We start from the raw sequence: 12,034 nt of genomic DNA, 5'->3' as shown, positions 1-12,034 counted from the left end.
CTGGATGTATATCCAAAAAGAACTGAAATCGGGGTCTTGAAGAGATATTTGTACACTGATGTTCACAGCAGCACTATTCACAATAGACAAAATGTGGAAGCAACCCAAATTTCATCAACTGATGAATGGATAAACAAAACATGGGACATACTACAATAGAATATGAGTCAGCCTTAAAAAAAGGAAATTCTAACACATGCTACAATACGGATGAACCTTGAGGACATTATGCTAAGTGAAATAAGCCAGTCACAGAAAGACAAATATGAGGTATAGTAGTCAAGCTCATGGAAGCAGAAAGTAGAATGGTGGTTGCCAGGGGCTGTGGGGTGAGGGGAATGGGAGTTGCTTAATGGGTAGAGTTTCCATTTTAAAAGATGAAAATGGAATCTGGAGATTGGCTGCACAACGATGAAAATATACTTCACATTATTGAGCTATACACTTAGAAATGCTTAAGATGGTAAAATTTGTTATTTGAATTTTACCAGAATTAATTAATTTTTCAATCCTGCTCCTTCTGTATATTTTACCACAAATTAAAAAAAGAACATCACCAAATAAATGTTGATCAAATATTTAAATAATATTTAAATTGAATTTAAATTGAAAGGGAAGCCAAAATAGTAGACTGGTTGGGGTGCCTCAGTCCTGCCCTGTGCATGGCAGCCACAGTGCACTCAGAGAGAAGGCAGGACAGGGAAGCTGTGAAGCAGGAAGGGCCCGAGGAAACAGAAGTTGTGAGGAGGAGAAGCAGCAGAAAGAAAGGAAACAAAGGAAAGTAACATCAGTAGTTGATATGGTTTGGCTGTGTCCCCACCAAAATCTCATCTTGAATTGTAGCTTGCATAATGCTACATATGTGGGAGGGACCTGGTGGAAGGTAATTGAATCATGGGGGCGGTTTCCCCAATACTGTTCTCATGGCAGTGAATAAGTCTCATGAGATCTGATGGTTTTATAAGGGGAAACCCCTTTCGCTTGGTTCTCATTCTCTCTCTTGCCTGACACCATGTAAGACATGCCGTTTGCCTTCCACCATGTTTGTGAGGCCTCCCCAGCCACATGGAACTGTGAGTCCATTGAACCTTTTTTTCTTTGTAACTTACCCAGTCTCAGGTATGTCTTTATCAGCAATGTGAACATGGACTAACACAGTAGTTAAAAGCACTACAATCAGGAAGAAAAAGATAACCATGTCAATTAAACTGCATTTGATCCCAACCTGAGTTCTGAACTACATTTTAATCTCTAGGAGATCAGGGCCCTGGCAGTTGAGATTTTTGCCTTCCTTCTCTCCCATGCCTGCTTCAGAAGTGCCCCTGTTTAAGGTAACCTGGAGCCTGTGCTTACAATCTAAGAGAGTGATGCTCCAGCTTTCAAGTACATACAGATCACCCAGGAGCTTATGAAAATGCAAATTCCCATTCAGTAGGTCTGTGGTGGGTCTGAGCTTCAGCATCTCACAAGCTCCCAGGTGAGCTGATGCTATGGGTCTGCAGTCCACACTTGCAGTAGTAGCAGGACCTAAGACATCCAACTAACCAGACAGAAAATTGGCAGTACACAAACAGACTGGCATGGAGAAGATGATCTTGTCAATAAAAACAACTTTATGGTGCTAGGAAATAAAATAAATAATCAAAGAGATATGTGAAGTGACTCACATTATAAATTGTTGTTTAAAGTCAATATACAGGCTGGGCACAGTGCCTCACACCTGTAATCCCAGCACTTACGGAAGCTGAAACAGGAGGATCATTTGAGGCCAGGAGTTCGAGACAAGTTTGGGCAATACAGTGAGATGCCATCTCTACAAAAAAATAAAAAATTAGCCAAGTGTGGTGACATGTTCCTGTAGTCCCAGCTACTTGGGAGGCTGAGGCAGGAAGAACACTTGACCCCAGGAGGTCAAGGCTACAGTGAGCCATGATTGTCCCACTGCACTGCAGCCTGGGCAAGAGAATGACACCTTGTCTCAATCAAATGAAAATAAATAAATAAATTTGTATAATGATGGCCAGGGATGGTGGCTCACACCTGTAATCCCAATGCTTAGGGGGGCTGAGGCAGGAGGATCACTTGAGGCCAGGAATTTCAGATGAACCTGGGCAACAACGTGAGACTCTGTCTCTACCAAAAATAAATTTTAAAAGTGTCTGGGCATGGTGGCACACACCTGTAGTCCCAGCTATTTGGGGGGCTGAGGCGGGAGGATTGCTTGAGCCCAGGAGTTTGAGACTGCAGTGAGCCATGATCATACCACTGCTCTCCAGCCTAGGTGACACAGCAAGACCCTGTCTCTTAAAATAATAATAATAATAATTTTTTTAAAAGTCAATATACATTTGAGGGTGAGATAGTTCCTTCCCAGGAAAAGGATGTGGGGAGGACATACAGATACATTTAGTCTTCAAATGAGTCAAAGCACAAGCTTTGGAACCAGGTCACTGAGATTATGGGAAGAGAAGAGTGGGCAACTTGAAGTTGAAGCAACAGAGTCTAAGTAAAAGGGGGTAAATGGATAAAAAAACAAAAACCATAATCTTTGGGATAGAAACTCTTGGAGATAGCAGGATTATATTTAATTATGTGTGTGTGTATACATACATATACATACACACGATTACATATATTTAATTATGTGTATACACACATATATATACACACACGCATAATTAAATATATATATAATCATCCTACTATCTCCAAGATACACATACACACCACACACACACACACACACACACACACACACACATATTAATAGCAGAACTGGCCAGAGGATAAAGAGAAAAAAGCAGGTAAGGGGAATGTAATATAAGAATACTGAATTTCTAAGATGCAGGCAAGTGATGCCTATAAAACCATTGACGTTGTTCAGTGAAGGGAGACATTTGGTGAATTTAACTCACATTTGCACAAGTTTTGCTGTTTACAAAATGATTTCAAAATTACAACTTCATGTCAAGGTGCCTGTGAGGACGGCAGGGCAGGGCTTATCCCAAGTTGAATAAGGGAGTCGGGGTCGGGGAAGTTCTTATTATCCCTTTTGCAAATGAGGAAACTGGGGCTCTGGGGTGTGTTCCAGTTCATGAAGTCAATTACTGACGGAACTTTTTTTTTTTTTTTTTTTGGAAGCAGTCTCACTCTGTCCCCTAGGTTGGAGTGCCATGGTATGATCTCTGCTCACTGCAACCTCCACCTTCTGGGTTCAAATGATTCTCGTGCCTCAGCCTCCCAAGTAGCTGGAATTACAGGTGTGTGCCACCACACCTGGATGACTTTTGCATTTTTAGTAGGATGGGTTTTCGCCATTTTGGCCAGGCTGGTCTTAAACTCCTGACCTCAAGTGATCCACCCGCCTTGGCCTCCCAAGGTGCTGGGATTACAGGCATGACCCACCATGCCTGGCCAGAACATCTTTTCTTTTCCCTTATTCTGATTCTTCCTGTCATGTAAATAGATACATGATGCAAGTTGTTTTTTCACAGAATTCATGGGGGCAAAATGAGGCTATATGTTTTAAATTCTTTATGAAACAAATCAAGTATTATTAACAAAAGCCTCCTCATTGGCCCTGGCATGGGGCAGGCCTCCAGAGGAAACTCAGATAGCCAAAGTCACGGTTTATGAATTCAAGAAAGAGAAGTCAGCTGCTCTCTTCAGGGGGCCATAAATGAAAATTGGCCTTTATGCTTCCTGGGACTTGGTCATCAGATCCAAGAGGTCAGAAGGTTACTAGACACAGATCAGGGTTGAGAGCTGGCACCAGCCCAGGTCATAAGTACACACAGTACCCTCTTCCAATATTTAACAGGACACAGTGGCCTCTGAGTTAACTGCCTATGTCTTATCAATGCATGTGTAGTGCCAGTATTGCCTGTGGTTTTATAGTTTGACTCTTTGGAACTTACACAGATCCAGGAAAATTATTTCAAACATTACATGAGGGATTTGGATATGTCTCTTTATGTCAATTTCCAGTTGGATATTCAGTTTGTTATATCGATGTTTCAAAGAGGTTCAGCAGGTGTTGCAGGGAACTTTTCCCAGACCCCTTCAAATTGTGCCACCTAAAAAGCCCCTGTATGCAAGAGAGGTTCCCTACACATTCCTCCTGTCCTCCCCAGGTTGTGCCTGGGACACCAATATCTGAAGTGTGAGGGCAAGAGTCTGATGGCTCAACAAACAGAACGTGGCAACCACACTAAGAATTTGAATTAATGTTGTCCACGTTCCCTGAATTTATTGTTCTTTTTAATGGAAAAATCATGGGTCTGCATTCCAAGGGTCCTAGTGGCTATTGGATCATCTCTGCTTCTATCACCCTTGGGATGAGCTATATAATTAACTATGGAGATACGATAAGGAAATTAATCAATGCTTAATAGCATTTAATAAAACTCAATATTCATTCATGATTTAAAATTCTTGGTTAACCAAGAGGAATAGAAGAGAGCTTCACTAACTTGATATGGAATAGTTACTAAACACTTTTACGAGGTATCTTATTGGAGAAGCATTAGAATCAATCTCATTAAAATAAAAAATAAAGATTTTATTGCTGGCACTATGATGGAGAAGTTGGTTACAGAAAATCCTCCTGGTATGCAGCACCTAGAAATACTAAATTTTTAAGAATGTCATTTTTCATGCAGGATTGAGCTGGTAGGAAAGTAAAGGAAGTCTCAAGAGGCCAAAATTTATAAGATTATGCTAAGCCAGAGGCATGAGAAAGGGAAGTCATGATCATCCTGGAGTTTTCTGGACTCCTGTAGGCCTGGGGCCTGGATTTTAATGGGAGAATAGGAGACAAAGCCTGGAGCCTAACCAGATCATAGACTATAAACTCAAGATCCCCTAAGGGTGACATCCTCAGTAGAAACCATGGAGGGAGACAGGTCTATCCCAGGCCTTCTCAGCCTTGGCTCTGGGTAGAGCAAAAAGAAAAGTCTCCTTTGAAATTCTTAACAACAGGCCTGCAATCAAGTAAGTTTGGGTCAGGATTCTCACTATTTGTGTGGCCAGTAGACCCCAAGCTTATGGTGGTCCCAGTTAGTTCTGTCCTCAGGTTCCTGGCAAAAGCAAAAATAAATCCTCTAGAGGAAAACAATTTCAATCTCAATGAATCCCAAAGAGAAGTTTCCAAATGAGTTCATAGTACAAAATAAAAATGGAAATCAGGAACATGACAAGAATGCCTAGGACATCTAAGTGTTTGTAAACAGTATCCCCTAGAATTGTGCAGTATACAACCCACACAACTGTATGCATCACTTCTGAGACTATCTACTTTCATGGCTACTACTCAGCATTATGCTGAATGGCAAAGAACAACCAATAAGACACAAAAAATTAAGGTTTGTAAAGATTGGAAAGGAAGGAGCAAAACTCTTACTATATATAGATGATATGTTTGTCTAACTAGAAATTCCAAAGGAATCAACTGATAAGCTTTTATAACTATTAAGAGAATTCCATAAGGTAACTAGGCAAAATATCAAAACACAAAATAGATTTTCTATTTATTGGGGGAAAAAATCAAGTAGAAAAGGTAAACATTATAGTGGAAATTGGCTCAGGAATAGGAAATAAATACAAAAGGACACAGAAATGGACATGTGTAAGTGGGAATTTAGTACATGATAGAGATGATATTTCAAACAAATAGGAAAAAGATGGACTTTTCAATAAATAGTATTGAAATAATGTATTGCAATAAGTGCCAGGTGAATAAAGACTAACTTTTTAAATACAAGTATTACAGGAAGGTGCACCAAAGTAGCTTCATAATTTTGGAAGTTGAGAAATCTTTTAAAAATCAGCCTCAAAGAGTAAAATCCAGAAAGAGGGAAACTAACAGATTCAACTACATCAAAATAACAACAACAATAATAGTAAAAATTTCTGTTGGCTAAAAAGTATGATTTAAACAAAGCTTAGAGAGAATATTACACACATATCAAATAATTTGCATTGAGAATAAATAAAAAACTCCTACAAAGAAGAAAAAAAATCTGACATAAAATAAGCTAAGGATATGAATAGGTAATTTAAGAAGAGAAATACAATGGCCAAGAGGGGTCCTATAAAAAGAATGCTCAACTTCATTAATAATCAGGGAAATTAAAATATTGAAATAATGGGTTGTCATTTGCACTAATTCAATGGAAAAAATAATAAAATACTGAATAAACAGCAAGCATTATTTGGAGTGTGGAGGAACAGTAACTATCCTTCTCTGCTGGTGGGAGTACAGTCAGTTCGGGTACTGTGGAGGGCTGTTTGGCAGCCAAAAATTGAACCACATATATCCTGTGATGTGGCAATTCAACGTCTTAGTAGTTCCTCTAGTGCAATACTTGCACATGTCTAGAAGCAGACAAACACAGTGAGGTTCATTGGTAAGACTGAAAAATTGGAAAAGCTTAAATATCTATCGAAAAGAAAACTGCTAAATAAAAGAAGTGTACACTGTGAAATATGACGTAGCAGTTAAAATAAATGAAGTAGAGCTCTATACAGATATGGAAAGTCTCCAAGTCATGCTATTGAGTGGAAAAACAGAATTAGAACAACATGGCAACAGATAGGTTTAATAGTCCATCTATGCATAGATGAACACACACACAGACACAATGGTCTGGCAGTAAATATATCACACTAAGTACTTTTGGGGAAACTGGAGATTAGGATTGACAGAATGGCCAAAGGTGAATTTAGGTTTATCTATACTGCTTTCTCATTTTCAAGGAGCATGAAATCATGTATTACTTTATAATTTAAAAAGTTATTACCTAAAAAACCTAGTCTAGTCAGTTTTGTGGTTGTCTTGGGTTTATTCCATAATAATTTTGGAACAAGTTGACAGCTTTTAGATCAGGAGTTGGCAAACTTTTTCTGTTAAAGGCCAGATAATTAATATTTTAGGCTTTGTGGGCCATACTGTCTCTTTTGCAATTGGTCAATTTTGCTGACTCAATGAGTCAGCTATAGCAGGCACTATTCCTCTCCCACATGGCCTCTAATGATATGGCCAGAGTTGAAAGGATGTTGTAGGGCAAAAACAGCCATATACAATACATAACGAATGGGCATGGCTGTGTTCCAATAAAGCTTCATTTATAAATACAGCTGGTGGGCCAGAGTTAGCCTGTGAGCCATAGTTTGTCAACCCCAGGTTTAGACTTTTATGACATAACTAAAATATTTTTAAAGCGTATTTGTGTACCACAAAATACTTTTTCCCATTAACCAACTGATTAAATAAGCCTCTGAGGCCTCCGTTAGCATCCTTTCAACTCTGGCCGTATCATTAGAGGCCATGTGGGAGAGGAATAGTGCCTGTTATAGCTGATTCATTGAGTCAAGACTCAGTGGCCTCAGAGGTGTCCGTTGACCTGTCCTAGATATGGAGTGGCCTTAAAGCAGTGCCTCTGGCCATAGCTTCAGCCGAGCTGGGCCGTAATGTGGAGAGAAGAAGGACTTGGTGGCACTGACCACATGCAGGCAAGACTCGGTTCTGTGGGACAAGGTGCCCTTTCAATAGTAGAGGTAGAAAACTCACTGGTTTGAAGCCAACTCAGCTGCAGCACTGTGCAGGGGTGTGGCAGGTGCTCTGAGGGACCCCTCCTTGAAGTGGTGAGTCCTGGTGACTGTCATGCTGCTGTCCTTGGCCTCAGGGGGCTGCCAGCACTAACCCAGCAGGCCAAAAGGAATCAGGACTGAGTTGCTCCCAGTTCCCATAGTCCCCAGCTCCCACAGTCCTTGAAGGTGGTATTTCCTGGGTCCAGGGACTCCAGCCCTGTAACAGGGAGCTGGTTGTATGTGTGACTTGTGGTAACTCATGCAGTAGTTAAGGCTTCTCCTGTGGTGATTTTTCTAGGAGGCTGGTGCAGGACCAGAGAGCATCAGTAATGGGGCTCAACATTAAGTGATTGTTTTCATGCTTTTTTTTTTTCCACCCTAGAAATGAGACAGCAGCAAGGCCAACATGATTCACAACCCATTATGAGGCTGACCTCAAACAGAAGGTATATTTGTGTTCACACACATCTTTTGGATGGAGCTGAAGGGCGGTCAGCACCCAGCAAAAGAGAAAAAAAGAAAAACCATACCTGCTTGGTGGTAAGTTCTTTGCTCCGACTTCTCCCCTGGGGTCCACTTTGAACAATCCGGTGCAAAGGATCGATCAAGGAGTAGCTTTACCAAGGAGCCACTGCCTTGTTCAGGACAGGAGTGTTAGCTTATTCTCTTGCTTTTCTCACTGTGAACACTTGGCTTGCAGGCTGCGGCCGAGATTCCCACTGAAGTAAAGGCAGTGCTTCCTCTTCCCGTCCTAGTCATAGGTTATGATTTCCCCGGATATGAAACAATCTTGTCTCTCACCTATATTTCAGTCCAAGTCAGATGTAGGCACTAAGCGGCTCCATTGCCACTCCTAAGTCCCAAGTCCAGCACTTGAACTAGCAAATGAAGAGATTACCGTATTTATTCTCATTATGTTCTCCCTACTTTTTTCTTTCAGGTCTCTTCACTACAAAAACACAGGAAAAGGGGAAGAGAGTGGCAAATATCCGCTTTGTCTAAGTAATTCTGAGCGCATTTCATCAGTCTGAGGGTCTCTGTCCTTTACCACTAGGGGCAACATTAATTTGAACCTAGATCTCCTTATACTTCCTCCTTTGTTGAAACCACCTCCCTGGATAGTGTTACTTGATGTGAAAGTGAGCAAAGTATTGATTTATGACGGTGCCAATCACCAGCATGGTTATGTAAGAGGGAGGCAGGCACACAGGGAGAGGGAAAGGGTGTGAGATGAGGGGGCTGAGCACAGTTCTCGAGAATGTGACCCCACCACTTTGATCTCAGAACAGAAGGCTGACCAGGAGTGGGGAGGATGGACCAGCTGAGGGCTCTTTCCTCTCCCGGGTCCTGCCAGGGGGGAGCTGAAGAGTCCTCACTCTTCAGCCTCAACCTTCTTATTCCCTAGCAGCAGCTGCTCCCAAGTGAACAGAATCAACAAAAGCCGAATGTGGTGGATACCAGGATATGTTTCTTCTACTTGCTTTGTTTACAAAGATGCTTTATGGCAGGTGAGGGGAGTGGAAGTAACTGCTCCTACCTAAAAGGCAAACAAGTACAAGCCTCTGGCAACAGTAAAGCAGGGGCATGGGCCCCAACAAGAGAGGGAGAGGGAGACCACGATTGAGCAAACAGGTAGAAAAGAGAACCTGGGATTGCCAAAAAATGACCACAGTTGTCTTCAGGTGAACATTTGGACTTCCTTACATTTATTTATTGACTTAAGTTGTTATTATTTTGAAGTACATGCTTTAATCCAGCCCTGGTGAGAAAAGCCAGAATATCTAAGTATGATTTGTTTGTTTTGTTTTTAATTGGTTTCTCCTCTATCCAATTTGCACTTCCCAAGGGATGAGAAAGACTTGAGGCTGGGATTTCCTAGGGGTTAACATTTCTCAAGCGGATGCTTGCCTTGCTGTTTTCAACCAAGTGCAGAATGTAAGGTGCTTACACAGCTCACTGCTGGGGACTTACTGCCAGCAGTGGGGACTGGGACCCACAGCCATAGGGCTCTGTCCTTTTTTCAGTCACATTTCTGATTATCCACATGGGATTCTGCTAGGGCTAGGAGGCACTGGATTAAAAATCCCACTGGACAGAAAGTTGACTTGGGCCTTAGGCAGGGAGGACCTAGAGTAAGTGAAATATTGAATGTCATAAGGATATTGGAAAGAAAAAGAGTAAGTGAAATACTGGATTTCAGTCCCAGTGGAAGTAGCCTGAACAGTGTGCTCTGGGGTAGGAGGACAGCATGGGGCTATATCTGGGGCCTGCAGGTCCCCTGAGAAACACAGATCAGAAGGCCATGGCTACAGCCAAAGAGGGTGGGAAAGCTGGAAAGGGTTAAGAACTCACCCCAGGAAACTTATTTCCAAGATCAAAAGTAGGCCTTTCTGCACTGACAGGTATCTCCAAGTCCAGGGAAAAAAGGCATGACTGCAGCTCAGGTAGGCCACCTTGCCGGAAGTCCTTAGGTTATGGGTAACATACGTAGCTTTCATCATCTCTCAAATCCCTTCTGGCTCACAAGGGCCTGGCCTTCTCTCTCTTAAAAATATAGTGAATTATTTACAGCAGAAACAGGAAACTAAGAACAGATTATGAAACCACTGAGGTAAAGGAAATATTCTCAGGTTTCTGCAGGGATCTTTGGGTCTCTTTTCCTCTGGGTCTGTGGTGTGAAGTCCCAGCTAGAAGACAGGAGAAGGCTGTAGGAGTGCCAGGCCTCTCTAGTCTAGCACTGCACTGTTAATATCAGGCATGGCTCTATAGTGAAATGAGTTAAGAATACAGCCAGAAAATACACTCTCGTTCTTAAGGACAGCTTACTAATGCCCTCAGTTGAGGGCCTGAGTCACTCTCAAGCCCAGCTGGGAAGTCAGAGAAATTTGAGGCCTTGACCTCCATTCTATACTTTGCCTATTGCAGCAACCAGAAATGTAGAGCTCCTAAGCAACTCATCAGAGAAAAGCAGATCTGATCAGCCTGAAAAGTTTCATTTTTTTTTTTTTTTTTTTGAGACAGTGTTTTGCTATGTCACCCAGGCTGGAGTGCAGTGGCATGGTCATGGCTCACTGCAGCCTCAACCTCCTGGGCTCAAGCAATCCTCCCACCTCAGCATCCCAAATACCTGAGACTACAGGTGTGTGCCACCATGCTTGGCTAATTTTTTTTTTTTTTTTTCTATTGTAGAGATGAGGTCTCATTATGTTGCCCAAGCTGGTCTCAAACTCTGGGGCTCAAGCAATCTGTCTGCCTTGGCCTCCCAAATTGCTGAAATTACAGGCATAAGCCATTGTACCTGGCCAGTTTCCTCAGTGTGAATTCATTTAATGTTTTACCCCTCTCCAGAGAATATTAATATTTAAAAAGAGGAACAGAGAGAACAAAATAAAAGAGTGATGCACTGATGATATAAATTCAGGTGGAATCTGAGGAAAATAGGTGTTTATCAGCCAGTCACATGGTCTTTCTCAAAAATCTCTTAGCCTCCCTCTGGGGTGTGCACAGGGGCACTTAGGGCAGGAGCATGGAGGTGACACTCTGATCCCCATGAGGCAGTCTTGGAGGAACTTTCTCCCTTTTCATCCTTAAGTGGAGGTAGTAGAAGTTACCCAAAAAGGCCAGGAATAGGAATCTTCTCTTTGAAAGCGGTTTCATTTTATCACAAGTAGAAGCAGTGACGCAAAGTTTAACTTCCCAGAAATCGCAGATTCCAGCAACTGGAGGACCACTAAATTTGAGCACTAGCTGTTCCAGATCCTATAATTACTCTGAGGCTCCATAAATTACACTTGTGGTCAGAATTCCAATGTCTCTCTTAAAATTTTGGAACACTTTGTTTTCACCTCATCTGTAAATTACACTGCAGAATATGATATCTGTGACTTCCTGCCTTAGTTGCTTATAAGCCCCCTGAGAGCAGAAGCCCTTATATCACCTGGTACCAATTGCATTTGGTGGCTGCTCAGTTCAGTGTAGTAATTCTTTTAAATATGGTTTTTACTAATATGCTTTAATAGAGTTCTGCCTTTATTGAAGAGAAGAAAAAGGACTACCTTGAGAGGACCTTCCCTGCAACTAGCTCATGCTACTACTAAATGAAACTCATACTTACTTTTGATTTATTATTAAATGAGTTAGCTCTTAAATGTGTGAAACCTCTTTTCATTTTTAGGCTTTAAACTTGTAATGATGGCAAGTGTCATGATGAGGATAAATTACCCTTTGACAGCAAAGAGATAATTGGGTATTTGGTATATATGGAATTATCTAAAACTTATTTGGAATTATACATATATTTTCATAAATCACTATAATGTTTGAGAGGGATAAAGGGATTGAGGGGAAAAGGTGCAAATCTGGAATCTGGTAACACCGCAATACCTCTTCCCAGAAATATTAATATGACAGTTACCTTCTCTCAACAGCTGTTGCTGTCAAGTTT

General features: G+C 41.5%; 1 protein-coding gene across 3 annotated transcripts in view; it reads right to left on the bottom strand.

The window, feature by feature from the left end:
* The window catches only part of NR1I2 (nuclear receptor subfamily 1 group I member 2), a 36,380-nt gene extending 28,060 nt beyond the window's left edge, over window positions 1-8,320 (bottom strand). For 2 of the 3 annotated variants that reach the window (XM_001164025.6, XM_003309941.6), the window contains exon 1: window positions 8,121-8,320. Coding sequence is in view for 1 of the 3 variants with exons in the window: in XM_016941719.4 (XP_016797208.1) it covers window positions 7,571-7,665 (95 nt within the window). In the remaining 2 variants the exon portion in view is untranslated. Of the gene's footprint in view, window positions 1-7,570; window positions 7,748-8,120 lie in introns of those variants that run through there. The other variant, XM_016941719.4, reaches the window with a different exon arrangement.
* Between the last annotated feature and the right edge of the window lie 3,714 nt (window positions 8,321-12,034).

Source organism: Pan troglodytes, chromosome 2, assembly GCF_028858775.2.
Source record: "Pan troglodytes isolate AG18354 chromosome 2, NHGRI_mPanTro3-v2.0_pri, whole genome shotgun sequence".
Classification (NCBI taxonomy): Eukaryota; Metazoa; Chordata; class Mammalia; order Primates; family Hominidae; genus Pan; species Pan troglodytes.
The sequence above is the reverse complement of the archived record's forward strand: the minus strand, read 5'-3'. Positions and strand labels throughout refer to the sequence as shown.